The sequence below is a fragment of the Ornithodoros turicata genome, chromosome 6, assembly GCF_037126465.1.
Source record: "Ornithodoros turicata isolate Travis chromosome 6, ASM3712646v1, whole genome shotgun sequence".
NCBI classification, from domain to species: Eukaryota; Metazoa; Arthropoda; class Arachnida; order Ixodida; family Argasidae; genus Ornithodoros; species Ornithodoros turicata.
This window is the reverse complement of record NC_088206.1, coordinates 1,822,327-1,850,139: the sequence shown is the minus strand read 5'-3', so window position 1 is coordinate 1,850,139 and position 27,813 is coordinate 1,822,327. Positions and strand designations below refer to the sequence as shown.

Genomic DNA, 27,813 nt, shown 5'->3' with positions numbered 1-27,813 from the left:
AAAAAGGCTGTTCGCTGGTCACTTTAAGGCCCGTTGCGCTCACTGCCGTGTTTGCTGATCTGGTGGAGCATGTTGCACAGGTCTTTGACAGACTATCTCACCTCGTTGTGCTCCGTGATTGGCTCCGCCCGGTCCAAATTGGATTTCGTCCCCACAGTTCCACCTGGCACAGTTTCGATTGCGGAGTTCTCGTGGCTAAGCGGGTAGCGTGCTGGCCGTGTCACGTCGGGACTGGGAGGTACGCGGGTTCGAAACCCGCTGCCGGCTGTTCTGTCTGGGGATTTTCCTGAGTTTTTCTTAGACGCTTTGAGACATATTTTGGCACAGTTTCCTTAGAAGGCGGCTCAGGACGCACATTCCTCCAGGGCGTTAGTCGTGACGTTGCCCACCTCCGTGGGGCCGACAACGGCGAGGCCTATCACCACCACCACCACTAGGTTATCCGGCATACTGTAGCCGGCCACTGTACCTAGTGGTGGAAGAAGAAGATACTGTAGCCACCCCAAGAAGAAGAAGTAGAAGAAGGTGAATTGGAATGAAACTGTTCTTCAAGTCGTCACCTGTAGTAAGTGATGTCAAATTATACGCCCCTGTCGTGAGTACTGCCGTATGGTCTCCTGTAGCAATCACAAATTTTACCAGTTGAAGTACGCTTTGTACAGAATGCCCCGCGATCAACTTCACATTTGTTCCCTTCGCGGTCGTCAATGTCCTCTTATCTATCGGTCGACACTTCCCACTGTCTCCCGTTCTCTGCTTGAAGTTTAGCGGTAGACAAACCTCCTTCTGTAATAGTCGTGAGACAACTATGATAATCAGCGACGCCGCTGTTGTTGGTACTAAGGCAAGAACATCATTTAACGTGCTCCGTAAACTGAGCACACGGCGCCTAAGACTTCGTTATGTGATGCAGCAACTTGGGCAATTTCAATTTCTGAAATAACAGTTGCTGAGTCCTATTTTATCGATAACGAGGCTCCGTCAAATCCCTTTTGTAATAACGTCCAGCAACAACGCTTTCCTTACATACTATTTTCACCACGTAGGTCTTGCACCCCGTACCAAGAATAGTGAACCATGTGCGAATTACCCTGTCTATGCTTTGGGAGGAAGATATGTAATATTATATATGCTGCGATGAGCTTTGTAAGTATACGATATAGGTTGGCACACTTGATGTTTTTCCGCAGAATTCCACTGCGCATTTTTGTCGCTTTTTCATCCAATATAATCAGGCTAGAACGTCACTGCGGTGCCCTAGAGGATCTGGAGCACATTCTTCTTCATTGCCCACACTACCGACCTTCCCGAACCGCACCCTCCGAGTCTCTTAGCCAGTTGGACTCCCGCCCCTTCTAGCCCTATCAAAATTGCTTGGTCCCTGGCTGAATCCATCCCACCAACACTCTGCGCTCAAAGCTCTTTTGATCTTTCTGGACATAACCGGTCCACATCACTACCAGCAATGGGGTAGAGTATCGCCCCTGGCGATGAAACTCCCCAATCATCTTCAAGTGAACTTGTTGTATTTCTCTATGCCACTGTTGCGATAAGAGTTGCAGGGGAAAACCGACATTTCCAACGGTTTCGATTGGTCCCAGGACTGTAGCATGACCTGGAAATGTGTTTCCTACTAAGATCTGAACTTTCAGTTTTTGGGTTTTGTCCAGCCAAACCGACCTTTGGCCACACTGTTAGTCGTACCGATGAGTGCTAGCACCGCATTTAGAAGGACTGTTGTATTAGCGCGCCCCCGCTGGCAGCTTTTATCACTTGAATTCGATACAAGTTCTGCCTCGTATAGGAATACATTGAATCAGGCGCAAACACTCATGTCTGTTGGCTCCTAGTATCTCGTGTCTATATTAGTATAGCTTAGTATTTTGTCCGTAGCCCATGTGCATCATTAGCTCCCTCTTCCTGTCTTTGTCCTAGGTCAGGCAACTTCTCCTCCTGTACATGTTCTCGAGGCCAAGTATGTTACTTTTCCTTTTATCCATTCGGCATGGAACCCCTCAAATGTACTTTTCCCGTCTCACTTGTGCGAGCTCATTTTTGTCCATTTACTAAAGCGCTATATTTGGCATTCCTTCCAGAAGCCCAACTTGATGTGGACATCAAGTTCGTCGCATCGACCATCATCTGTATCCACTGCGTCATGGCGGCTGTCCTGTTCGTCGGGGTATATTGGGTTAGTCCATATATGCTGTCGATTGCACGAACAGCGCACAATGCGAGAGTGCCACTTTTCTCGATTTGGTTCGCCCCTCAGCAGCGTATTGTGCACCAAGTAGCACGCGCTCTTCCGCAAGGACAGTGATCGTGCCTGATTAGCAACCTCTAAGCTCGCTTCGTCCAGAGAGCTGGAAAATGAATGGGTCATGCTGACTTCACTCACTCACTCACTGATGTGGAGATTCCGCCGTCGTGCTGTGCGCGTAGCAAACGAATATTCGGTGGAAATCGGACTTCGCCACTGCTCGCTATCATAGCTATGCATTTCGGGCCTCGAAGCTCACAGTCATCTGATAAGGCGGGAGTTCAGACGCGGCTGCCAACCGACGTGTATGTCGACATGGCACCATCGGTGAGTACGATCATGCCCCATTTTAGTGCACTTACCAGATAATATTACACCTGCTCTGTTTACAAGTGTGATGTTATCTGGTGAGTGCTCTAATATGCGGTATGATCGAGCTCACTGACATACCCCATGTCGACCTTCACTTGAGTTTGTAGCCGCGGCTGAACTCACGCCTTATCAGATGATTGCGATCGTGAGTTTCGAGGCCCGAACTGCCGAGCTGCGCTCGCTGTACGGTGCTGCTTCGCCACGCCATCTGCGATCTGGCCTCTAAGATGACTGCGCACCACTCATGGCTCGTGTTTGGTGCCTTTTTTGTGAATGAAATTACACAGTGATGAGAGAGGGGAAATATTTTGAATGGTGGCTTCATGAATGAAGCAGGATCTCGAGCAGTTCATTGTGTAATGCTCTAACTATCGCGTTGCAGCAAGATCAATAAGTACACACCGGACTCTAATCGAATTTCCGGCGATATTACCACCCCGGCTCTCGATTTTACGTCATTACGGCAAAAGTCTCACTACAACGAACGTCTCAATACGGCCAATAATATACATTAATCCCCAAGTGTCTCATTACGATGCTCGCTGTGCTGATAACGATGATTCGTCACGGTTCATGGCTCTTGGTTGTGAGACAACTATGATCACGTGCCACTCCAGAGTGGTCGGATTAGTGTTGCCGCCGAAATCTCAGCGTACCGGGCACATCGTGTGTTGGTGTCATGCACTGTAGTAAAGGTTTCTCGCCGGCCATAGGAAAGTGTGTGAAGGCGAATGATTGTGTAGCTGGTGAGTTTCATCAGCCGTTTTGTAATCGTAATTTGCTTCAATCATTCTTCCAGAGCCGCAGGAGGTTCCTGATCACTTACCTCCGCTACCTCATCGCCAACGCCGTCGTTGACGTCGTTGTCCTCTACTGGGTAGCCTTTCGAATGGTAATCAATCAATCTTCGTTTATTGTAGTTAGCTCGAGAACTGTATTAAAAATCCCACCTTCTGCGATGACGAATAATCTGGAGACACAGGAATGGAAAAGACAACACACAGAATTCTCGATACCTCTGTCACACGGGCTAATTTAGCGTCATTTTCGTCAAGTACACTCCAACCAAGCGAATGTCACTTTCACTATACATGCTTCCTGCACGGCTTACTTAAGTGTCACTTAAGCAATAATGGCAACTACGATCGCGAAGCTTCGGCCGACACTGGCAACCACCAGCAACTCGAGTTGCTCGTATAATCGTTCCCCGACCGGAAACTTGAGAACTTGCTCGTGCACCGGCCAATCAGCGAGGGTGGAGCATTGCCACGTGACTCCCGGAGGCGTGGTGGATTTCGTTCGTTCAAATCCTGCACTGGCAGGCAGCTGAGAAATAACTTTATTTTTTAACTAACGTTACGAAAACATATGAATTGCCATTTTTGATGGTAATAATGAACAATTCGCGAAAAAAAAACACACACACTAAAATATGGCAAATAGCAACTCAAGAAAAGACACCACCAGTTGGATTCGAACCGACATTCTCCGGTCGCCGTAAGGTTGCTTGTGGGTGGAGCTACCGAGTTGCGACATGTGAACGCGAACCCGAAATGAATCTCTTTCACCACGGCTTATGCGCACGACCTTGAGACGGCGGACAGGGCTATCTCCGTCTTCACTAGATGGCGCAGTATGAAGACGACAGAAGTGAGGACGAACGGTGCGAGTTCGTCGGTCCCACTCCGGCCGGACCGGTTTTGGTCCTTTGTGCTACCCACGTGGATTTGTTTTGGTTCGTTGGAGAGCCGCTAGGATATCACACGGATGTGAAAAAGGTCCATTGCTCATAAGACGTTGCTTCGAGTTGCTGGGAAAAGTTGCCCCGTGTGAACGCCGGCTAACAGATTGTTAACGAGAGTAATGACGTGTTCTTTCGTCACAATATCACACCGTACTAAAACGAAATAAACACGCCGTTGAAAATGCATGTTTAAAAATATTGTGGTGTTGGCGCTTTTTCTCAACATTTATACCTGTACCACAAAGCCTGCCGTCGAGGCTACACACTTGGTCAAGCGAAGTGAGTTTGGGGAACACAGTAGATCTTTAGTGCACTTCCTCCCGAGTGTCACTAAAAGATGTCGTGTGGCAGCACACGAATGACACTAAGCGCAAGTGTCATTCTTGCGCTGTCACACGGCATCTTTTTTAGTGACACTCTGCAGAAAGTGCACTAAAAATGAATGTAGTGAGTTCCCCAACCTCACTTCACTTCTCTACGGGGGACCGGCCGCGTAGCCTCGACGGCAGGCTTCGAGGTACAGGTAAAAACATTGAGAAAAAATGACGGGCCCCGACAACCACAAGCAAGTATTTTCAGACAGCGCGTTTATGTGATTTTAGTGCAGTGTGACATTGTGCCGAAAAAACACGTATCATTATGCTCTCGTTAACAACCTGTGAAAACATCGCAGTCTCGGCGGTCTGGCGGCGACCATTTTTGTTGTAGCACATGTTTGAGGCCATTATGTTTAATGTTGGGAGAATATTTGCAGGAAGTGTTTCTAAATAAAAGAAAAACGTTAGCAGGAAGGCATTGTCACGCACGCCTAAAAATTTTACCGCCGTTCATTCTTATCTATCGCAGTTGCCATAAGCGCTTAGTGACACCCACTTAAGTCGTGTAGCAAAAACGTATAGTTGCGGCATCTGCAGATATTAAAGCGTACTGCTGTTCATGGGCACACAAAAATGAAGCCCGAAATGAGAGTATATTTGTCATAAAGAAAAACGGAGCCAAAAACCTGCACTCTGAGTATTCCACCTTCCTTGATGTTGGATTGCGTTCGTGTGCTTCATGTGTACGTCCTTTCACGCAGCAAGAGCAAGTGTTTAAGGGATCAGGTCACTTCGACGACACAAAGCGGGTAAACTTTTATTTTCCGCAGCATCTTGTGCGAACTTGACTGACTCGCATAAACATTTATGGAATGTTATTTCAGGAAGTTGGAATTAATGCATCTATAGAAGTAAGTATAAACCTGTTGATTAAAGTGAAAATCCGAACCAAACTTTAGTCTTACAAAATGTGTGAATTAAAGTCTGCCTACCTCACACTGTTTGGCTGTGCGATGCGTAAGTTTTACAAAATCAATCCCCAATATTTTTTTAAACATCACGTAGGCATAACACGCGCGCTCCCGCCTGGCAACACTGGTGCTTCACGTCGACGCCACATATATAGTTAGACTTCAAACGGACAAATGTGCTGTCCATCCTGCAACGCGAAAATCGCCCCCAATCTTGGAAAATCACAACATCTCATCACGTGATGATGACAGTAACCACGATCCAAGATCCTTCAAAAACTTGTTACAATGATATAACTCTCACTAACAGCACTTATATTTCGCGGACTGAGCATTTGAGTGAGGTTCCGCAATAGGAAATGTGTTCAGAGGGGTCTTATAAAACTGCCTTCATTTTTCCAACGTCTTGCACAGATTTCTGTTCCTCAAAACCAGAGCGGGATAATTATGCTCGTAAGTAAACAAGATTTAGTGATATCTGCACTAAATGAAGTGCGAGAGATCCACTCATTCGTATGGAAGAGAATAGTTTGCGAAACAGTCTCAGTCCACTTTCTGCTGAGGTCCTGTAACTTTCGAGGCTCCTAGAACATGGCAGAAGAAGACGTCGCAGCTGGTATGATAAGTACCGAAGAACTAGGTCTTGATGGTAGCGTAAATTAGCTGGATCGGCAATTAGGACGAATACTGCCTCGCCGTCGCCCAAGCAAGGATGATCTCAAGGACGGTAGTTGATGTAAAGTCAGCCTTTACTGCCGTCCTTGAGCTCATTGCTTGAGCGTCGGTGAGCCTTTGATGTTGTAGCCATCCTAATGGACGTTTTCCGAGCGCGCGTATGCGCATGCGCAGCCACCTACACACGGCTGCCATGTTAGTTTGGGCGTATAGATAATCGGTTTACCTGGACGTTTGAGGTCGAGACTTGATGACGACTGCTAGGCGCTGCCAAGGAGTGGCTCTCTTCGGCTCTCTACGGCTCCACTTCGCAGACTGGAGCAGTGTTCAAGTTAACTTTGACGCTAGCCGTACTTACGACTGCTGGAGTTGGCAGTCGTAACTATCATGGCGGTTTTCGCGCTTAGACACTGGGTCAGGGCCACAAGGCCCTTTACCCAAATCTGTTACTTCCCTTCTCTATGTTTCTCTTCTTCGCTGTCTGCTTACGAATGCTTGCATTCTGTTATCAGTCCTATAGAAGTGCCGATTGTTCCCAAGACGTCAGTAGAAAGCTACTTGCCAACTGATTGACACGATTCTAGATTTGCTTTCAATATGTACATATATACGCAGCTGAAGAGTCCTGTCACAAAGGCCAGATATACCGCCTACCTGGGCTTCGAGATCGTCGCCTGTGTGAGTATATCGGACTTTTTTTAGGAGCTGGTAGTGTGAACAACGTTTACTGCGCAATTCAAAAGACGCCAAAACGTCGCGATTCAGCCGTTGAGTACAGCAAGCAATCTCGCGAACTCATTTGGGTTTTATCCCAACAGAGATGACGAAACGCCGTCAAAATCTAGCTTTTGTGGAAAACTGTGTCATTCTAAAAGGCGGTAGATGGCGGAACGACCTCACCGAATCAAGTTGCTGCCACGATACCGAAAAGCAACCCACCCAGCCCGGCAAACCATTTATATGAAACGACGAAAAGCCTGAGAGAAGGAGCAAAAAAGAACAAACTCAACACGTTCTCAAAAACGTTCACGTCTATCCGTCCTTTCACAGTGTACTAGCTCGCCTGCACCTTTGCACTTCAACCATTAATATCCCTGGGACATCCCTGCATGGTCGGTCGCGTCCTGAATATCCGAACATTCATATGATATGCATAAGATATCCCAGAGCGACATTTTTGCCCACTATATACAACATATGTCCCAGGCACGTTTACAGAATACCGCGCTCTGGATTCCCATGTACAAAGCAGTTTGCAGATCCCGGGGTCGTTTGTGGAACATCCAAGAGACCAGTGACAACTCATTCAACGTCTCAGGGACGTCACCACGATGTAGTATAGGGATATACGGATGAGTGGGACGTTTATGAAATCTTGTTCTGTCAATTTAGTAGTAATGATTCGCATTACTTTCGCGTTACGCATATAGTATTGTCAGCAAGCAAAGTTATCTTGTCTGAGCGTGAGATATATATGGTGAACAAATAAGAACGTTCGCGTGCTGCTGTCTGTGGAAAGTATTTACGTAGCGTTCTTCAAGCAACAGAAGAAACGTATCTGTTTTACAGCTCTACTGAGCAGGTAATCACATTCGAGACGATAACCTGAACTAAAAACACAGTATTTGAGAGGAAATTATGTCAGGAATGATGTTCGGTATACTTTGACTCGACGCAGATGCACAGGAATTGCGAAGTACGCATCTGGTTGCCATGGAAATGATCAATACTAGTTTTTGTTTGATCCACAGGGTGTCCTATACCTTTGGGTTGATTCTTACTACGACCTCCTCCTTCCGAAGCCTGCCCCAAAGCCGTTGGAAGACCAAGAAGTGATCGTGGCTGGTTCATCTCAGAAGCTTCTTAAAGCGAAACAGTGACTGCGACATTGCAATGGGCGCTTTGGTTGTATAATTGTTGAGCCCACCCATTATGAACCTCTCCATTAGTACCACCTTTGCCAATATTTCTGCGCAATTTGGCTCCATAGGTCTATAATCTGATACTTGCATAGCTGTGACTTTGGTGAACAATGTCCGAAATAAATCTCTCTGGAAATCGTCATGTCCGTAATGATGACAGATAGTCCGTAAATTTCATTTTCGCTGCTGGCATCCTTTGACGTTCATTAGAAAGTTGAATTCTGTTGCAAAGAATGGGTTGTGCAGCCAACACCTCAACCGTCGCAACCGTTTTTTAAGCATATAGTATAAATATGAGAACGCGCACCCACACAGAGCACAATCCACGTTCCTGCTGCATCCATATAGCATCAGAGTGCTCCTGATATGCTCGACGTTGTCAATTCTGCGAAATCATTTCCATCTGAGCGCTTGTCTAGGGATGGGTCTCATAGATGGGGTTGTACTGAGTAGTATAATGAAGATTGTGATACTTCCTAGGAAGTCCATCACCGGTAATGTGGTTTATTGTGAGCTCCATCATTACAATGCAACGACATTTCAAAACGCTCAGCAAAATGTTCTAGCTAATCACCTGTCTTAAGAAATTACGTCTGGTCTGCGGCTTCCACGTCTTCAGTTCGTGCGCTTCGTTAACACCTTTCTCAGTGATGTTTTTTTCGCTCCCGGTCTTCGAGTTTATTGCCTTTCCTTATTTGCAGACTGGGGAACGATGAGAAAACCTAATGAACAACTAAACACACAAAAAAATATATTACGAAAGCCAGGTGCACGTCTCCTGCAAGGTGGAATTTTTCGCATCTTTACGCGCTTCGAAAAGCAAGTTCAGCGAGGTAAGTCTGTCTTTGGTTGCGCACTGTCTCGATAAGACATACATGACACGAAATAGACGGAACAAAACGCGTTATTTGATTTGGTAACGAGTTCGTCGTTAAGGTTGTAGTCCAGGATGTAACCTTGCTGGGCTACATTCACTTCAGTTATTTCCTGTATCTTGCACATCGCGTGACATGCACTGATAAATGGACGCGGTCATATTTGACGCTATGATCACAGTTGTCTCGCACGTAAAGCGACGAATTATTCGTCATTAGAATTTGTCATACCATGGTGGCGTTGGTTGTTAGGCATCGTTCACACGGGCGAGCTTTCTGCACCAACTAGGACCAACGCCTTGCGACCAACTTCGAGACTGTGCAGTTTCCGTGTTCACACGTACCAACTTGGCAGCTTCGTCCACAAACAACCTTATACGTCAGCTTACTTCGCCAAGAGTGGAGCAATCTCTTAAAAAATGGCTGTTCGTATGTTTGTGTGCCGTTGGGGGAAAAAATATTTCTCAGCTATGCCTACACAATTCGTAACCAATACAATTTATTAGTATGAGGTAGTAGTCCGGCACGAACGAAATTGCATCGCCATCGGGAGTGGACCTATAGGTCACGTGGCAATGCCCCTATCACTGATTGGTTGATGCACGAGCAACTTGTGAGGTTTTCGCTCGGCGACAGATTACCGCCAACTCGAGTTGGTGATGGTTGGTGATGGTTGGTGCCGTCGTCCAGTTGACATGAATTCCAAAGTTGGGCCGAGTTGGTGCAGAAAGCTGCCTAAGGCTCTCAGCCACAAAGCGAAACCTGAGCCCCCGAAATGGAAAACATTGTTTCTAGAGGAACAGTGAAGTGCGCTAACCGTCATCAAGAACCATCATTACTGCATAATGGTCATTGCACTCGACTGGTAACGATGAAGTGTATCATTTCCTTGTACTCAGGTGCTCCTTACTGTATGTATTTATTTATTACTCTACATAGTTACAATTGATTTAAAGCTGCTTCTTTCATGGCGCAGCAACGAGACAGTAAACCCATCCTCGTTACCACAGGTGACGCCTACTCTGTCATAGCCCTGTGCAGGACAAAAGCCAAACCTACCTACGTGTCACGGAGCTGCAGATCATGGCACTGTTTTTAGCATGGTTGCTGAAGACTGCACTTGTGGCAGGGGTTGTTGCAAAGGCCTGGAAAGTAGGTTCTGATAAGGTCGATGATAAGAGAAACGGAAACCAGTGGAAACGAGGAAAGGAAAGTGAAACGAGTCAAGATCCTGCCGTGGAGAATTTTCTCAGGTAACCGTTCCCATTGGCCTTCTTAGGTGCTTTTAACGAGTTTAGACGTGGACCTCACTTTTTCCAGTAAAAGACACCTTCACGCTGTGAATCGAGTGCAAACCGTCCTCGGACTGACTTCAGCTGTAATGTAATTGTATTCTTCATTGTTAACTTGGTTGTAACTGTAATGTTCCAGCACGAAAGACCCGGGTCTATCGCCCCTGGCGATGAAACTCCCCACTCATCATCATTCAAATAAAGTTGCTGTTGTTTGACACCCGTTGCATCTTGCGCAGCATACTATATGGTGAGCAAGAACGATGGGTGTGTCAATCGGCAAGTTTTTCAGGAACCCAAAAACGGATGCTCCAGGGACGCTGAAGTCCGCGATAGGACCGCGCTCTGGCGGATTTTCCTAAGTCACGTGATGTTCTATTGCTCTTTGTCCGAGAGCACCGGTGCGCGAATATCAATGCATGGAATGCGATACGAACAAACGAGGGCATGAGGCGCTCGTGTCTTCGTTATCAGTTGTGTCGTTGTTGCAGATATCGCCACGGCCAGCCTTCTCTCCCTTTTTTGTTCGTTTCCTTTCCAACTCAGTCATCCCGGAGAAATTACCCAAGCAGCAAAATGTACTGAAAGTCAAGTGCAGTAGGGGTGGACGGGTAGGTGGAAGCCCTTGAACAGACTCGTGATGCTAAAGAACATTGCTAAGACACATACCGTCCACCCCTATCGCGCTCGACTTTCAGTACATTGTGCTGCTTGGGGAGAAACCATGCAGTCGCCACACAACTTTCTAGCCCACTATAACCAAGCTTCCTTATCCGGCGGGCCTTTCCCTTGGCAAGCGGCCGCATTCAGTCAGCACAACAGCCTGGTGAAGCCTCACGTATGCGAATTAAGTGTTGTCTCTTTGGTGAGAAGCTTATGACTTCGCCAGATCAAGAAGGCCAGTGTACTTTGTGTCACCTAGTGTACTTTGCTGCGGACTTTGTGCGTCACTACGATCGCAGCGGATTCCTGAACAAATAAAGGAATAGGACCCGATTTTCGCACCCCGAATTTGTAAAAGACATTCAAGCCGAAAGAGCACGTAACTGTGTAAACCAAGAGACGAAGCAAAACAGTCTGCTTTTTGTGTGGATCGACCCGAATAACAATCCCAATTTGTACTCCCACAGTATTGCAAACAGCGGTGCTGTGTACAAAGGAGTTCATCGAAGCCTGACGCATCTTGTTGCAGTCATCGTCAAAGATAACTTCACAGAACAGTGTGCAGTTCTAAAAGGAACGTGAGTACTTGGCATAAGGCTTGCTTTCCCTTTGCCTTTCACAATTACTTGGTTGTCCTGTCACCTGTAACGCTTTAATGTTTGTGGTTCATGTGATTATTGTACTACAACCCAGAGTATATTACTGAGAAAAAATGTATTCTACGTGTGTTGTATTTGTTGCGATACAAAACCTTGAACAAACTCCGGCATTGAGGTCTGACGTCAGAGGGGCCAGAGCTCCTGATGCACTCATGAGCGTCATGCACTCTAAATGACATTCAGCTTCCCTGTGTAATGGGTATGGGTTCCATGGCATCCAGCGCACGAAGGCCTACGCGCAGCCATCGAGCTAATACTAGTTCATTACCATTTTGCATCATGTGACGACAATACTATATTTCCAAAATACTGTCTTTTCGGCAGAGCACAAGTGGAAGAAGCCCAGAAAAAGGTGTTGGTGGACGTCAAGCAAGTCAAGTCCAAAGAATTACAAACGTACCTTGATTACTGCCAGAAACTGCACCCGTCGATGGGAGAAATTCTCGTAGGAAATGGCCTATCGTGGGGAATATATCCCGGTAGGTACTCCGATGGTATCCCAGGGTACCAATGTGAGATGAGCATGCTCCCACACAGGGTCATCGACGTACGGGGTATGGCATACGAAATTTATCCACAAGCCCCTTTGCTATATGATTGACGTATAGAAAGTAGCGAGCAAAATTGCACGAGAAAGGCGGTGTAAAGACAGCACATCTGACCGGCAGACGGATCTCTATCCCACAGCGTCTAGCACTATCAACTAGCGCTCTTCACTCGCAATATCAAACTGGGAGTTGTGAAGCTTAAAGGGGTTCATTACATCGTGGCCACATTGTATTGCACGCCAGAATACAGAGGAAAAAATCATTCATCTTCTTCGTGTCATACCTAGTGAGATACAAGCCCCGAACGCACTCCCGAGCAACGCGCGGACATCACAGACCTCAGAGCTGCGTCCATTCCCATTGGCAGCCGTAAACACGTGACTTCTCGTGCGCTGCCTCAATGGCGGTGGCAATGGGTGTGACGTCAGAGCCGCATGAGTTTCACTGTCCGCGGTGCCCATTTTCTCCGTCTCTATTGCCCGCTTCGCTGCGAAACTTTCCATGCAGGTTCACATCGGTGCGAAGCACCGTTTTTTACGTTTATCTGGGATAACCTTTATGTGTTGCGTTCGTGCTTCTGTGGTTGCATTGGCCTCAGCTCCTAATGCGGATAACAAGCTCAGGCCTGTGTACTGAGTTGAAAGGCCGTAGGGCGGCCGAGTCCATTGGAACACAGAGGGCTATGCTTGCTTTGGATTATGTACACCTGTTTCAGCACCGCGATGCAAAAATTACTAAGACAGGTGCAAAGGAACACTGGAAGCAGTGGAGACAGGGGGTTTAGTATAGGTCCTACCCCAACTTGAGGAGGGACTACTATGCAAAGCTCAAGACGAGGAAGACGTAGCTCAGAACGTATACCATCTCTTCCTTGTTCTTGATTCATCTATGCAGTACAGTGATTTTTTTTTTTGAACTCATTTCGCTTTTAGAGAAGTCTACCTACAATTCATTTTGCAACATTGTTGAGGAAAAAGGGAAAGAGTGACTCTTCTTCGGCTTCTACCATCTGCTCTTGACCTAGTTGAGTGCCCTCCACGTATTAATGTGATTGATAGCGGGAGTTTCGTTCTGGAAACATGTTGTAGGAAGCAACAACTGGAAAGTTAGTTGCAAGGATTCACATTGACGACGTCCCACGGGCGTTGCCAAGTGGACACAGCTCCCTGGGAGGGGGTGGGTTCAAATCCTACCGTAAGCTACGCTGTCCGATGATTTCCCTTAATTTTCCGGCAGACATTCCCCCAAAGTCTTCCGAGGATTGTTCCCCACTCCTTCCTGTCTTTCTCCCTAAATGACTCGACCATCTATACGTGCTGCATATCAGAAAAAAAAAAAGTGAATCTGACCTTTTTGCAGGCACGAAGTGGTGCGGGGATGGCAACATAGCCAGCAGCCGCAGCGATCTCGGGGAGGCCGCAGAGACGGACAAATGCTGCAGGGCTCATGACTTCAACGCGAGACCTATTCCGCCGAGAGGATCGAGACATGGTCTCATAAATTACCGACATTATCCCATGTGAGCACAAGCTGTGGTCAAAATATAAATCGTAAGGAATAGATACCAGAATAAAACTGACAAAGGGAACGAAGTGGCGCCCAACCAAATGGTGTCAGTCCATAGTAAATAACGTACTAAACGAACGTAATGCATTCTGGACAGCGCCAGGTCACACGCCATTGCAAACGTGAAAATATACGTATCCATAATAATAATGATAATAATAAGAATAGTGGTGCCCATGATCGGCAAACACGTTTGTAAACAACGCAATGGCTATTTCTGTCAAATGAAGTAAGGCTTGGTCACTGTGCACGCCAGAACCCAGATTGTTTTGTGGATGCACAGTGACTACTACTTTTTTTTTTAAGGGGGGGGGGCGCAAGGCGATTGAGTAACTTTAAAACTGAGTAATTTCTTAAGTGCAATCTTACCCACGTGGAACGCGCGAACTGTTTCCTTCGACAGGATTCAGGCACCTGAGGATAAGATAAGAGGTGAAGCACACCAAACACTAAACCCACTTGAGGGGGAGGGGGTACACCAGAGGCGGTTCTTGTTTGACTTTCGCAACCATTTTCTTACCCGGCATATCTACTCATACCCAGTAAAGAATATTCCTCAATTCGCCACTACAAATAGTTCATTCCGACCACATTGATATCTCGTCCCCATGTACTCGAATACCGTCAGCTGGCGCGTTGCATACAAGTATCATTGTGATTGTACAATTTACGAGATCAATGTACAACTACGCATCAGGAAGGGAGTCGTTGCAGTTAGCATCACGAATATGAAAAAAAAAACTAGCAGATAATTCTTGTTTCAGGATTCAGTGCGAGGTGGACGAACAGTTATACGAATGCCTAACAGCCGAAGGATCACCGGCATCCCTCGTTGTCGGCCACGAGTACTTCGACGTCCTGGCTCCCATCTGTTATACGGAGACTCATCCTTACGAGTGCAAGCGGTACCATCCGTGAGTACTGCCTCTCATATCTGGAAACACCTCTCAAAACATGTCGGAGCAACTTAGGCGGTGAAAATGCGAAAACGTCTGGTTCAGTCTCTGAAGAAAAACTGCATTCCAGAGGGTAAATCGACAATTACGTCAAACACAACGTTTTGGCCTAGCGCCGAGCCAATGCCCAAGCAATGATCTCCAGCAAAAGCGTAGCCAGAAAAATAATTCGCGAGCAGCTCGAGGGGAACTTTTCATGGGGGAGGATGATTCAACCCTCGTTTCTCTCTCCCCAATGCACTACCAAAGATATGGTTTAGGGGGGTTTCAATCACCCCCAAAACCCCCTCTGGCTACGCCACTGATCTCCAGGGCTTATCTAGAATGGCCTCCTCTTGCCTATACACAATATTCTGCGACTGCAAACCATGGCTGTTACGTCATTGTTCCTAGAATATTTATCGCTCTCATCAGATTAATATTTAAGGACCAAGAGGATGTTACCGAAAGGTCAAAGTACAAAGGGAAATTAAAGTCTAAGTTAAGGAAATTAAGACTTACGGAGACGTTTATTTCGGTTCGCTGCCTCATGCCGCTAATGACTCATAACGCTATATGCAATATTCGAAATTACGAGGCGTCCCCCGGGATGTATACGGCGACGGCTATGGCAGCGCCTTGCACGTCCCACAAGGACGTCCCATAATTTTATATCGTAATAATACGACGGTACAAAAAGCTATAGATACAGTCGTACGTGAGTAGTATAGGTGACGCACCAATCAACGATCATGTTCGTGCTCTTCTGCTTCTCTTCACTCATCACGTATTTTAATATGGGCGTTGATTTCTCTTAGGGGCACGAAGGTCCTGTGCGTGGAATACGTCCTGAACCAACGGAAGCCGAAACGGTGGCAGAAACTCTACAACCCCAGGTTTACTAACGACTACCGGGACCTATGACGTGGCTGGACAAGCAGACATGTAGCGAGCCTCGTTGCGATAAAGTGTCATTAAAGAGCCCCGATATCAAACGCGACTCATTATTTCGCAACACATATATCAAGCTCGTTATCTTGTTTCTTTTAAATCAATTTGCGGAGGTATCTTTTTCTTATGAAGGTCGGGCAGCGATGCTTGAGTCGTCAGAACGAGCGCGCGCTTTATACCGACATGGCTATCGAATCTGGCTTTTGCGGATCACTATGCAGTCACCGTTCAGGCACTTATGGAACAAGTGGTAGTTAGAGGGTTGCGATGGTTCTCCTCATAGTCAGTTCTCCAGTTCCAGGATTTGGATTACTAAGCGTTACCAAATGGTCCACACCCCTTTGTGCACCTCGGCTACCGTTGTTTACTACTGGCGCCGACCATCCGACACAACCTTAAACCGAATCTCCTCGGCGTCCAATATGACCACTTCTACTCAGGCCACCTCCTCGTGGTACAGCTTGGGACGAAAGTTCACGGAACTCGGCACTGGCGTATTTTTTCATCCGGGCAGTCTCCTGCTAGCTATCAGGAAGAGATCAAATAAGAAACGGGTGACAGGCTGTTCTATCCAGCTCTCAGTATGTGTGCCCACTCCAATGGAGAAATGCGACGCCCCAGTGTTTCGTAAACTTTTGTTCCAAGCAGTACCTCGAAAATACTCTCTTAACTTGAAAGACAATATTTCGTTGAACCTCGCAGAGGCATAACTTTAGTTTTTCCTCCAAATAAATTTCATAAATCAGGTTACTGCACCGAATTATTTTTTACTGAAAAACTCTATGAAAACAATTTATTTCATATTATACACACAGCGTGCTTCTTTGCGAATAATATGTCACAACACTGCCGCGCATTAATGTGCTGAACCAGCCGGCCTAGAGTAGCCATCACTTAAGTGGCATCGGCATTATTTGTGGTTGGTTTCACCATTATTGTCAGATACTCCCCTCAAATACGATTGGCAAACATCACGTGTAGCCGTATAAGGCTGCAGGATGGTTATTTCGTTGGTTTGTAAGCGTCCTATCGTCGAACAATCTGCCTGCAGGAAGAGTCCAGCCTTTTTACATTTTAAACACTTTCCAGGCTCTGTCGAAAAAGTTTCATAGGCAGAGTTGATTTTAAAGCTCACGACTTTGCGCTCTGCGTGCCATAATAAACAGCTTAAAAAATACTCGCTCGTGAGCACACACTCCAGAATATCCTCTGCCCCGCGTTAGCACAGCTGATGCGAGTGTTTTTATACTCATTAGGCCGTTTATGGGAACAAAGTGAGAGAGCTTTGATGTGTTAAGCATTTTGCGAGACTTGGCTCCCTGAGGTAAGTTTAAAATGTCGTGATACCGTAATAGCACGAACTATGTCAACTTGACTGTGCTTATGGAAGAAAAGTTAAAAGGGTGTCCATATATTTACCGGTTTCTCACGTTAACTTATCAGAAAAATAATTAACGCGAGACTGCAATTAACGTCCCTTGGCGTGTGACATGGCACAGATTATCAACTGGATTGATAAATCCGTTCTGATAGAATTTCTCGAGCTAAATTCTTCAAGTGTAGCTGGGATTTACTCCTAGAATTCACATCATTGCTGCCACTGACACACTGCGGGTACGGAACAGAGGTTGAATTACGTTTTATCCCTAGACGCAGGTTTCGGCAATAACCAAGTTACAAGCAACTTGTAATTGTAGTGTGTCACCTTTTCAGTATCTAGCCACAGTTCGGAGGTCTTTTTCTAGTTACAACTGTCAGCGCAAGTAGCCGTAACATGTAATTTTACCTAAATTAGACTGAGGTAGTGTCATATTTTTTCGGCGAAAGTTCTTTGTCTTTTTCAAACGTCATTTCTTCATTGTTTAGAAGCATACAGCAAAGGATATGTCTCAACTGAAGCGGAGTTCTTAACTATACCTGTAACTAGCTCCATTAGAAAGTAACAGTAGTTTACTTGCTGTTCATTTGTTGTTTATTTAGACAACTTATCCATGATAGAGAGCAAGAGGCAGACCTTGTAGCACGCAGGAAGAGGTCCCTTATGACTATTACATGCGTTATCCTGAGAGCGGATGTGCCAACATTCCAAAAGTTTTCTTACCCCCTCAATCTGTGCTCACGTGCCAAGGCTGTTACATTGTGAAAGTTGAAAGAATGACCTGTTTTTAGTACATGTTCAACGAGTTCGGTGCGATGACTCTCGACCGGTGGCTTTGTTATCTGTTTGACATCTCATTTCATTTCATTTATTTACCTGAAGAGCCTCAGAAGAGGCATTACATCAGGGGGGGAGGGAAACAAGTGCCCATAATCTATATTCGGGCTCTAAACAAAAGCTCAAGTTCACACAAGGTAACAAATTCATCACGACTGGTTACAATAGCAATACCAGAAGGTAAGCTATTCTATTCACGTATACCACAATGTAAAGGAGAGTTGAAAAAAATACTCGGTAGTTCCAAATGTCGACTGTAATTTATTGACATGATCAACACGGCCAGAGATTAAGCATGCCGGCCTTAAATATGTGGACTCTGTGTGGAATAATTTATGCATGAATGACAAACGTTTGATTAAGCGTCTATTCCCTAGAAATGCAATGTTATTTTGTTGTTTTAACTCCATAATGCTGGTAGAAGTATCATGTGCATTAAAGATAAATCGTATATAGACTTATTCTGTGTACTTTCTAGTTTTCCAATCAGATACTTCTGGAATTGACTCGAAATCATAGATGACGTCTCTAATTTTGGGCGAACAGCAGTTTTATACGCGTTTAACTTAATTTCGGGAAATGCCATGTATAGCTTACAGCTAAGGAAACCAAGGTTTCGTAAGGCTATTCTGCATATGTAATCAATATGAAAGTTCCATGAAATGTCATCCTTCACATGTTCTTTCAGTCTCGTTACCTTCTAGTCATATTATTAGTCTTATCTTTAAGAACGATACCATGTTGGGCACCCCGTAAAGCGATGCCCAATCTAATACGATAAATTACCTTCCGCAGTACAGCTCACATCTGAAGCTGCGTTCTGGTTCTCGGATAGTACGATGTATCCTCGTAAAGCGCACCTGTTTGCACTTGCGCTAGTTCTGAGTGTCGTGCAAGGCCAGCAAAAGCCTACACCACCTACACCCACGCCACCTACACCTAAGCCAACTACGCCACCTAAACCGACGCCGCCTACACCAAATCCAACTGGGCCGCCGACACCGACGCCGCCCACACCAAATCCAACTGCGCCACCTAAACCGACGCCGCCTACAGCACAGCCAAGTGCACCACCTGCACCGACACCGCCTACGCAGGCACCGGACACTGCCGACATGGAAAAAGTGAACGCTTTTATCAGGTAACGTTCACAACTACAAATTCACTTATGAATATATGTAAAGACAGAAATAGTAGCCCACATGCAGGATTGTGCACAGCTATCGTTCTGTCGCTTCAAGGATTTTCAACTATTAACCTTAAAAAGAACACCATAATTGCTTGGCCGTCGGTTAATCTTAAATTTTGTGCCTGTCACTCTCACTCAGCCTTTAAAATTTGCAATATAATCACTGTCTCTACAATATACGTTAAAAATGGTTGAAAAACGTTGAAGATCGGTAGGCCCTGGCAAGATGTTCGTACAAAATATACGACGAACCCCTCTCCCGAACCAGAGAAGTGTCTTCCCTCGCCTGCCAGTCTGTGACGTCATCTCATTCGCCCAACAGTAAGGAGCATGCCTTGCTTTTCTGTCTTTTATTGTTGCGGCACCGCGTTCTGAAGGTGCGTTCTCACTATGACGACCGGCATAGTGAGCCATAGGCATAGCACAGCGGGGATAGCCGATCGGCGTAGTGAGGATCAACCTTGAGACAGAGCAGTCGACCAGTCGCCTTAATCCCGCGCTCTGGCAGACGATCCACTGCAGGCAATAGCAGCCTTCGCATGAGCACGACACGATCGAGCCGAAACCGGAGAGAAGACGATGCGCCATCGCTTACATAATGCGCATCGAGTGGACCCGATCTTCAACTTGCCGTATCGTATTTTTAAATTTACTTATCAACTTATCGTTATCCCATAAAGCGCGTTAAATGAGTCACTTCGGCCCGTGATTCGGCACGAGCTCTTGTGCGAGCCTACCACAGTGGCCTTGGAGCGTGCGAACTTTAAATATAACGATGAGGACTGGAGGTAGGGGCCCAGAGGGAAGATAGTGCCAGGTAGTGTCATATTAGAAAGATAGAAGCGCACTTCCGCAAATACTGCCGTTTCACATGTACCACACCTTGGCTTCACACCAAACGCGAAAACGTCGAAATCGTAGACTATGTACACCACATTTTCACGTGTACTTCAATTAACTCTGCTGCCACTCTAAGAAAAAAGGGTGTGAAAAGGTGATAACTTCTATGGTTAGCACTTAAGTCAACATTGCGTCTGATAAAGGGTGTAAAAGGGTGGTAACCTTGCCTGTTACCGCCTCTTTGCAGATGCAGTACAAAATGTGTGTCAGAGCTGTTATTACAGCCACAGAAGCAATGCACCTTCAGGGAGTGTTGCTTTCCCAGCATTGACAGTGCAATGGACATTGAGCACATTGGGTACAAAGAAGATAACTACAACTAAAATTTGTTTTTGGGATTAGCGCTTAGCTAGCGCCTCTTAGTTAGCGCCTCTTAGTTAGCGAGCGTGAGCAACGGTTGTAGACATTTAGCTGGTAGCCAACTTCTGATGCCGCCTCTGTTCATCTCCCAGATTTTCAACCGAAGGAGCAATTTATAAAGGAGAACATCAGAAGGTACCCAGCCTCGTCGGGATCATACTCAATTCGGATAAAAGCATCAAAGACTGCGCCATCATTTACGGAACGTGAGTACACTACTACGATTTATCTGTCGAAAAAGAAAGAAAAAAAAAAGAACAACGGAGCGCCTGCCGAAAAAGGAGAGAACATTTCAGCAGGGAGCACAAAATGCCCGTGCCAACACCTTGCAAAATGTGGGAACGAATCACAGTTGCGAAGGCGACTTTGTTCCTGACATTTCGCATTCAACCGTTCAATTGTATTATACGTATATAGAACGGGGAGCGGACAATCGCTCACCAATCCAGAGACGAGACCGAACATTTGCTCATCCCGTTCTAGTTTACCGTGTAATAGTGAATGATGTAACAACCGTTGTATATTTCAAACTCACAACTTTATTTTTCGAACCTTTTAGAAACGAAGTAATCGTCCGATGGCTTCCGACGCAAGATATGACAAATCTTGGATGCTACCAGTCGTTTTTGCCTTTATAGCCATCTGCTCGCTTTTCTTTGTTGCTTGTGAGGCATTGAACCTAAAGTTTTAGGTCTGCATTTGTGCGGTACCGATTTTACCAGGAAAGAGGAAATAAGAGGGAGGGGGCAAGAGCCTTCCAGTGCTCGTCGTCTGAACAGGGAATACTAAAAGGAGAACACCAGCTCACCGCAAAGCAACAAAACAGCACCGCTCCCTGAGATATGAAGTACAAAAAGACATTTCCGAAGTTCACCTACCCAGGGAATTTCCATTCCTTGCAAGATTACGCGATGGCGTAGCGTAACTTTCCCAAGGTCTCACCATATGCTAGCTGTTAAAGGTAGTGTAAAGCAGCAGGCATAAAATTTTATACTACTGGCTCATTTGACAGCCCGGGTGCTCAGTGTACAAACGCGACAAATTACGTACAAATCCACCTCATAGGTTATTAGAAAATTCAGATTTAATATTGCGGGCAACCCTGTGTCTCAGACCCGACACGACTTCCCCAGTTCCCCGTTGTAGGGCGGCGAACATAAACATTCCAATAACGATGGGCGTGTACAGCGGCATCTGTGGACCGCTACCATCACCACGTCGGCTTGCCTGACGTGGTGTATTTTTACGTGGGTGACTCTTGTAGAGGACGATGGTCACCCTCTACATGAGTCCTGACCGGCAGTGATGGAATGTCCCAGCGGGCAGATGGACGTGGCCTCACACTAGGACAGTGCCAGTAGAACTGGCTGGCAGGTGCAGTGCCGCGCGCCAGCGGAGGCAAGTTTTCATCGTCGTCCACGGGCCACCACATCACTCCCCCCCACACACATATAGACGCGGAGCGGTTCATGCGGTTGAGGTCCGCGTCGACTCCACGAAGAGGAGAATGAGGACGACTCGTGGATGGTGGACGACTCGACACACGGCTTGTGATTGTGGCTGTTGATGCAGCAGCAGTGGGATGGCAGGAACAAGAGCGCTGCGATCCGGGCGGGTTCCAGAGATGAGGTGTGAGTGCTGAGTGGTTGTTGATTGCGTGCAGTGGCTGATGATTCCGTTGAGGAGTGGGTGATTGGGTGATTAGTTCTGGGTGATTGGGTTGCTGAGTGGGCGACAGTACCGCGACCGGTACGTAAGCGTGGATGCTGTTTGTCGCCAGAGAAGTGCCGGGGAGGACCATCGTGAAGCAGGTGGAGGCAAGAAACTGAACTTACTGTTGTCTTTCTGTGGGTCCCCGGTGGAACAGTGATCCCGGTGCGCCTTGCCTGCTACAGGGTGGTTCGCTGCTGGTTCGCGCTGGCATAATGTTGCATGGCCGAATTACGCCGAACATGGTGTTCGACGACGACTTCCTCTATATGAGTCCTGACCGGCGGTGATGGAATGTCCCAGCGGGCAGATGGACGTGTCCTCACACGAGGACAGTGGGTAGAACGGGCTGGCAGGTGCAGAGGCACGTCTTCATCGTCGTCCACGGGCTGCCCCACTCTCATGGTGTTTCTGCTGACAGTTTGTTACTCATTTCCACGATGTACGAATGTTCTTGCATTTTGAGATAATGTATGTCAGGAACTACCTCGTTTGAACAAACTGTTCAAAGAAAGTTCATGAAGCCGGCTACTTAGCCCATGACTTAGCCGACACAAGGTTGGGGACATGTAACACTACGTAACCTTGTTGGGGACATATAACGAATAGGCGATTGTTTCCAACCAGGCGTCGCCCCTCGTCTTTTCACCACAATTTCAGTCGTGATTAAAAAATAGAGTTTTCTGTCGCATATAAAATTTGCAGTGTGGATTTCTTTCGGTATAAGCTTTCAAATGCCACTGCCAATATTAACAGCTTGCCTGCTGCTTTACAGTACCTTTAAAGCATACTATTACAAAAAGAAAAAGAGAAAAAACGCGAAGCCAGGTTAAAAGCTGCCAGCTGGATTAGTTTACTTAGCACTATAAGCCCGATGTTATACCCTCACAGCATTTCGTAAAAGCAGCATTGATACACATTATTTTTGTACGCTTTTGAAATTGTCACGCACGCGAAACTTTTACTATAGTTAAATCAGACTGCTTCGCAACTACTAAATATATTCTTGGAAGCTAATGCCCTCGATTATTAGACTCATGCTGCGCCTTTACAGACATAACCCACTACCACGTCAGTCCTATACCATGCTCCCATGCCTGCGCACATGTATGAATTGTTTTACTATTAAGGAGCTTCAGTCAATCCGCGTGGTTGAAAACGACACGGAAATTTGATGTTTCCCACCAGTCACCCCTAGCCGCAACAAAGTATGTTCTCTTGCGACACACATTTTTCTATTACAGGCACGCAAAAAAACTTGGTGAGCATTTGTCCGCCTTGAGGTCCGGCGAGCAAATGTCCCCGATCTGCGTATAGAACAAGTTGATGCACGTTCACGGCACGTATCATGAAAGCGAAGGGGTCCTGCAAGCCTTGCTTGGCTCTGTGGAGGGGAGAAAAAGTGACCTACGATTGGAGGGCTGTACGGTACGGTGCGCAACACCACCATGATACCGTCATGATGATGATGATGAGACTGGGAGGTACCCGGGTTCGAATCCCGGTGCTGGCTGTGCTGTCTGGGGTTTTTCCCGGGTTTTCCTCAGACGCTTTCAGACATATGTCGGCACAGTTCCCTTAGAAGTCGGCCCAGGACGCACATTCCCCAGGGCATCAGTCGTGACGTTGCCCACATACGTGAGGCCGACAACGGCAAGCCCTATCGCCATCACCACCACCACCACCACCATGATACCGTCGTAAAAAACATAGAAAAGAAAGACCGAGAGAATTATGCTACATTACATTTACTTGTCGTTCAGCTTTTTCCTTGTCCCCATACAATTCTCCATTGTATACGTGTATGTGTGCGTTCAGACACGCGTATTTTTACATGCAGTGCAAACATCGCAGCTGTGGAGAACAAGGCAGCTAAGATTGAGCAGGTGACTAAGGACGAAATAGAGGACAAGATGAAAAGCTGTCAAGCTTTCCTGTCGGAAGGTGACAAAGGGGACGATGAAGGACACGAAAACGGAGAGGAGAAGGGAGAAGACGAAACCGACGAGGAGGAAACTGCAGCAAAATGGCCCATTTACGAAGGTAAGAAATGGAAGAAGGCGGCCGGACATTTCGGTGCAATTAATGTACGAATGAAAAGTTTTATTCTTGCTCCATATCACTGTTATCATCAGCCTCACGAGACACGTTCGGGAAACCGTTTTTAATGACGATGCCGTGCCCAGAGGAAGAGACAGCAAGAACTGCATGTATTGTTGTAGTTAAAAGGGATGAAAAACCACAAACGACCCACTAAATGTATGGCTCCATTTAATACGTTGTAGTCCATGGATCCGACACGCAAAGTCCCACATTCCTCATTTGAACGATTTACTAACTGAAAGTTTTTAACACTGCGATGTTTTCCAGCCACCTTTGACGGTGGCGCCGAGCAGCACCGAGAGGCGTCGGCAGACAGACGGGAAGTGACGTTTTAGCTGCGCACGCTTTCCGAAGTACCCGAAGATCACCGTAACGAAAGGCTGTTCTGCGCTGGCCGGGTCCTTTTACAACCACCTGCGTCGTCATGGAAACGGAAAACTTTCTCCGCGATAAGACGTCACTCCAGCGACGGGCTATAGGAGGCGGAGAGTTGAGCGCGACGAAGGAGCTTGCCAGCCGTGCGACCTTCAGAGTGCAATATCTTCGTGACGCGGGATCGCAAAAATGAACATGTTTAGCGGACATAAATCAATGTTTACAGCGTTATATTTTGAAAAGTTTGAAAAACGGTTTCAAAACCCCTTTAATGGTAGCTTGCAGTTATTAACGTCTGCTCCCTGAGACTCCATGAAACACCAGTCCTCAAGCAAGAAAGACCCTAATCATACGCCAATATGCTTTTCAGGCGAACACGTTGTCCCGTGTATCTACTAAACCTAAGGGGCTTTTAGGAAACCTAACTTTACCCTACCTTACCAAACCCAAGCTAACCTAACCTATACCTAAACTTCAAGCCTGAAAGACGTCAGTTGACGAAAAGTCAGCGAGTCCCGCCGACGGCACTCGCTAGCTTCTTGTCAGGTGCCGGCTTCGCTGGATTGCAGGACGGGATTTATAGCTGATCCAAAGGGCAAGCATCATCAGCTTAGATGGAAATCGGCACTTTCTGCTGATTAATGAGTCGGTGCCGATTTTCGCGCGTGTTACCATCAAGCCCGTATGCGGGGTGGGGGCGGCCAAATGTCCCGAACTTCTCTCAATTTATATTGCCACATAGTTCAATTGACACTGTATGTAGCATGCTGTCCAAGACCGGACACCCCGTAGGAAACTTCCTCGATCCGCCCCTGCTGTGAGGTTTGGAAAGCAGGTTCACATCGACGCAAATAACCGTCATTTACGTCAATATCCAGTACACCTTGGTGCGAACCCCCTTTTAGAATTGAAAAATCCCTTTAATTTTACGCGTTGTTTCTCCTTTAGGCACGAAGTGGTGCGGAGACGGCAACATAGCAGACAATGCGGAAGATTTAGGAGACTCCGAGAGGACTGATCAGTGTTGCAGGGCTCACGATCTGGCACAAGACAAGATTGCTCCGAAAGAATCGAAGCATGGATTGACGAATGACAGAAATTACCCCATGTTAGTAGTTCACTCGTACTCCTCGTTCACTCACACGTTCACGCGGGCCATGGTCGAACCCGTCACATCAGATGAAGCCCCTACAAGTTGTTGCTGAGTTCCTCTTCATCACTACACTAATGGACGAACTCTAGTAAGGCACCTTTCCATCATCATCATCACTTTCTCATCCCTTCCACAAGCGCAGTGGGGCAGTGTACCGCCATAACGGCGATGAATGACCCACCACATCATCATCCCAATTATGTGTGAGTGTGTGTCGTACGAATACTCTGGGAGCCAAGGAACGGCGAGGACACGGAGGCATGCAGGCAGGACGAGACTTTACGTTACACTATACCAACTCTCATTACTACAAAGATTTACTGAAAACACAAAAGTATGCTCTATCGAGCAATGTGACTGACGCGTCAGCCAGCAGACATTACTTGATGTGGAGTTCCTAGATAAAAGCAGAAATGTACATCTGGTGTGGCACAACATGTTTTCTTTTTTTTTCCTTGGGAGTGTTCTTCTCCTTTGAATAACGTCAAATTCTACTGGTCCATCCGTTACGAGCACCTGAATCGTGAGGGACTGAGGAGCGAAAACCAATTGTTCTCGGACCAAGAGCCTCGCCGAGGTCGTCGTTCACATCCTACAAGCTAACCGAGTCCGCTCTCTGTTGCTAAGCCTCACAAGGTCCATAAGTGACGATGGTTCTTCGTTTGAGTTCCAGCTGAATCCGGACGGCGGGACAAGAGAGGGTGCTCCGCCTAGCAGGGCGAGTTCATCTCAACACACATACATAAATGGAGTGATGATGTGGTGGGTGATTTACCGCCCTTATGGCGGTACACTGCCCCATTGCGCTTGTGGAAGAGATGTGAAAGTGCTGATGATGGAAAGGTGTCCTATTAGAGTTCGTCCATTAGTCGAGTGCTGGCGGGGAACTCAGCAACAACTCGTAGGCCTTGCATCTGATAATCGTGTTCATCTCAAACGACCAGCGAAACACGCAAATATGGAGCGCAAGATTCATTCCCCGCCTGCGAGGGGAGAAAAAAATGAAAGAGCTGCTCCAGACGGGCCAGTAGAATTTCTCTCCTACAACGTCCTGTTTGCTTGTCATTTTACAGCGCTCATCAGATTCATAGCGAGTCATTTGAGGCGTTTCCGCGCCCCAGAAAGTGTTGAAGTTGGTAAAGCTGTGAACGGCACGATTGGTATTGCAGGTCCACGTGTGAGGACGACAGCGACTTTTACCGCTGCTTGAAGACGGAAGGCACTCCTGAAGCTAGAGCTGTAGGTCACAAGTACTTCGACCAGTTGTCCCCTGTTTGCTTCACTCTGGGTCACCCGTACGAATGCAAGGAATATTTTACGTGAGAAGCCTAAAGTATTGTTCTTAGTACCGCAGGTAATGTCGTGTACCGCACATGGTCCACGTAGCGTCTGACGTCATCAAACGCACCGGAACAACGAGAAATATACAAGCACCCCACACTCAACACGAATTCGTCAATGAATTTTAGTGGTATTTAAAATTGTAACTGCATAAATCTGTTGGCTGTTGCACACGGGACCGCAATCTTTACACGGCTCTCGCACGTCATGTTATCTTCCTTCATCTAAATGTCAACTATACATATATAGGACACTCTTCAAACCATGAATATCACTGGTGCCCCCACGGTTTAGTAACGTAAGCATCTACGTTGAAATACCCGTTGAAGACACTTGGTGCGTTAATGCGTGGAAATATGAGTTGCTACATGTGAACCAAGTCCAATAAGCAGACATGACAGGATGATTATGTTTGCAATCGTGTTCTTTTGACATTGCAGGCACGCACAGACGTTATGTAAAGAGTACTGGTTCAACGACCAAAAGGCGAAAGTATGGCAGCTGGTATACAACCCACGTTTTTCTGCCGATCACAGAGATATTTAAGGATGCAGGAGCCACGTACCACGTCCGGGATACGCCCTCGACGACGTTTTCAAACCAGGAAATAAATGTCTGTCTGTTTTTCACTTTTCATGAAGTTTCATTTCACGTGACTGCTCATTCTCTTGGGGACAAACATTACCGAAGCGACTCATATATATATATATACCGAAG

General features: G+C 46.6%; 3 protein-coding genes across 7 annotated transcripts; all 3 read left to right on the top strand.

Annotated features, from left to right (window-relative positions):
• The first annotated feature begins 431 nt into the window (after positions 1 to 431).
• Positions 432 to 8,403, top strand: LOC135398799 (uncharacterized). 4 transcript variants are annotated; one of them, XM_064630263.1, is made up of 10 exons: positions 432 to 565; positions 1,047 to 1,146; positions 1,936 to 1,975; positions 2,097 to 2,191; positions 3,432 to 3,524; positions 5,455 to 5,502; positions 5,578 to 5,604; positions 6,079 to 6,117; positions 6,955 to 7,017; positions 8,091 to 8,403. In XM_064630263.1, the coding sequence occupies exons 2-10, from the start codon at positions 1,078 to 1,080 to the stop codon at positions 8,217 to 8,219; spliced, it is 603 nt and encodes a 200-aa protein (XP_064486333.1). In that variant the 5' UTR covers positions 432 to 565; positions 1,047 to 1,077; the 3' UTR covers positions 8,220 to 8,403. The 4 variants fall into 4 exon arrangements, with proteins under 4 accessions (XP_064486333.1, XP_064486335.1, XP_064486336.1 ...); XM_064630264.1 differs by lacking the exon at positions 432 to 565 and adding an exon at positions 570 to 595; XM_064630265.1 differs by lacking the exon at positions 1,047 to 1,146.
• Positions 8,404 to 8,992: 589 nt separating this feature from the next.
• LOC135397555 (uncharacterized) lies at positions 8,993 to 15,794 on the top strand. Its single transcript, XM_064629148.1, has 7 exons — positions 8,993 to 9,094; positions 10,147 to 10,389; positions 11,559 to 11,669; positions 12,075 to 12,229; positions 13,658 to 13,817; positions 14,629 to 14,778; positions 15,618 to 15,794. The coding sequence occupies exons 2-7, from the start codon at positions 10,220 to 10,222 to the stop codon at positions 15,721 to 15,723; spliced, it is 852 nt and encodes a 283-aa protein (XP_064485218.1). The 5' UTR covers positions 8,993 to 9,094; positions 10,147 to 10,219; the 3' UTR covers positions 15,724 to 15,794.
• Positions 15,795 to 16,944: 1,150 nt separating this feature from the next.
• LOC135397553 (microtubule-associated protein RP/EB family member 1-like) lies at positions 16,945 to 27,725 on the top strand. 2 transcript variants are annotated; one of them, XM_064629147.1, is made up of 7 exons: positions 16,945 to 17,074; positions 18,766 to 19,106; positions 20,507 to 20,620; positions 23,965 to 24,167; positions 25,551 to 25,710; positions 26,925 to 27,074; positions 27,537 to 27,725. In XM_064629147.1, exons 2-7 carry the CDS (start codon positions 18,805 to 18,807, stop codon positions 27,640 to 27,642), a joined length of 1,035 nt encoding a protein of 344 aa, XP_064485217.1. In that variant the 5' UTR covers positions 16,945 to 17,074; positions 18,766 to 18,804; the 3' UTR covers positions 27,643 to 27,725. The 2 variants fall into 2 exon arrangements, with proteins under 2 accessions (XP_064485217.1, XP_064485216.1); XM_064629146.1 differs by having other exon boundaries at positions 18,761 to 19,106.
• Positions 27,726 to 27,813: the final 88 nt, after the last annotated feature.

Excerpts from the sequence above, each read along its gene's own strand:
- LOC135398799 (XM_064630263.1), top strand. The coding sequence starts at position 1,078 with ATGTGCGAATTACCCTGTCTATGCTTTGGGAGGAAGATATGTAATATT. Across the intron at positions 2,192-3,431 it reads TGTTCGTCGGGGTATATTGG|AGCCGCAGGAGGTTCCTGAT; the intron begins GTTAGTCCATAT and ends TCATTCTTCCAG. Across the intron at positions 5,605-6,078 it reads GAATTAATGCATCTATAGAA|ATTTCTGTTCCTCAAAACCA; the intron begins GTAAGTATAAAC and ends CGTCTTGCACAG.
- LOC135397555 (XM_064629148.1), top strand. The coding sequence starts at position 10,220 with ATGGCACTGTTTTTAGCATGGTTGCTGAAGACTGCACTTGTGGCAGGG. Across the intron at positions 12,230-13,657 it reads ATCGTGGGGAATATATCCCG|GCACGAAGTGGTGCGGGGAT; the intron begins GTAGGTACTCCG and ends ACCTTTTTGCAG. Across the intron at positions 13,818-14,628 it reads AATTACCGACATTATCCCAT|GATTCAGTGCGAGGTGGACG; the intron begins GTGAGCACAAGC and ends TTCTTGTTTCAG.
- LOC135397553 (XM_064629147.1), top strand. The coding sequence starts at position 18,805 with ATGTATCCTCGTAAAGCGCACCTGTTTGCACTTGCGCTAGTTCTGAGT. Across the intron at positions 20,621-23,964 it reads TGCGCCATCATTTACGGAAC|TGCAAACATCGCAGCTGTGG; the intron begins GTGAGTACACTA and ends TTTTACATGCAG. Across the intron at positions 25,711-26,924 it reads AATGACAGAAATTACCCCAT|GTCCACGTGTGAGGACGACA; the intron begins GTTAGTAGTTCA and ends TTGGTATTGCAG.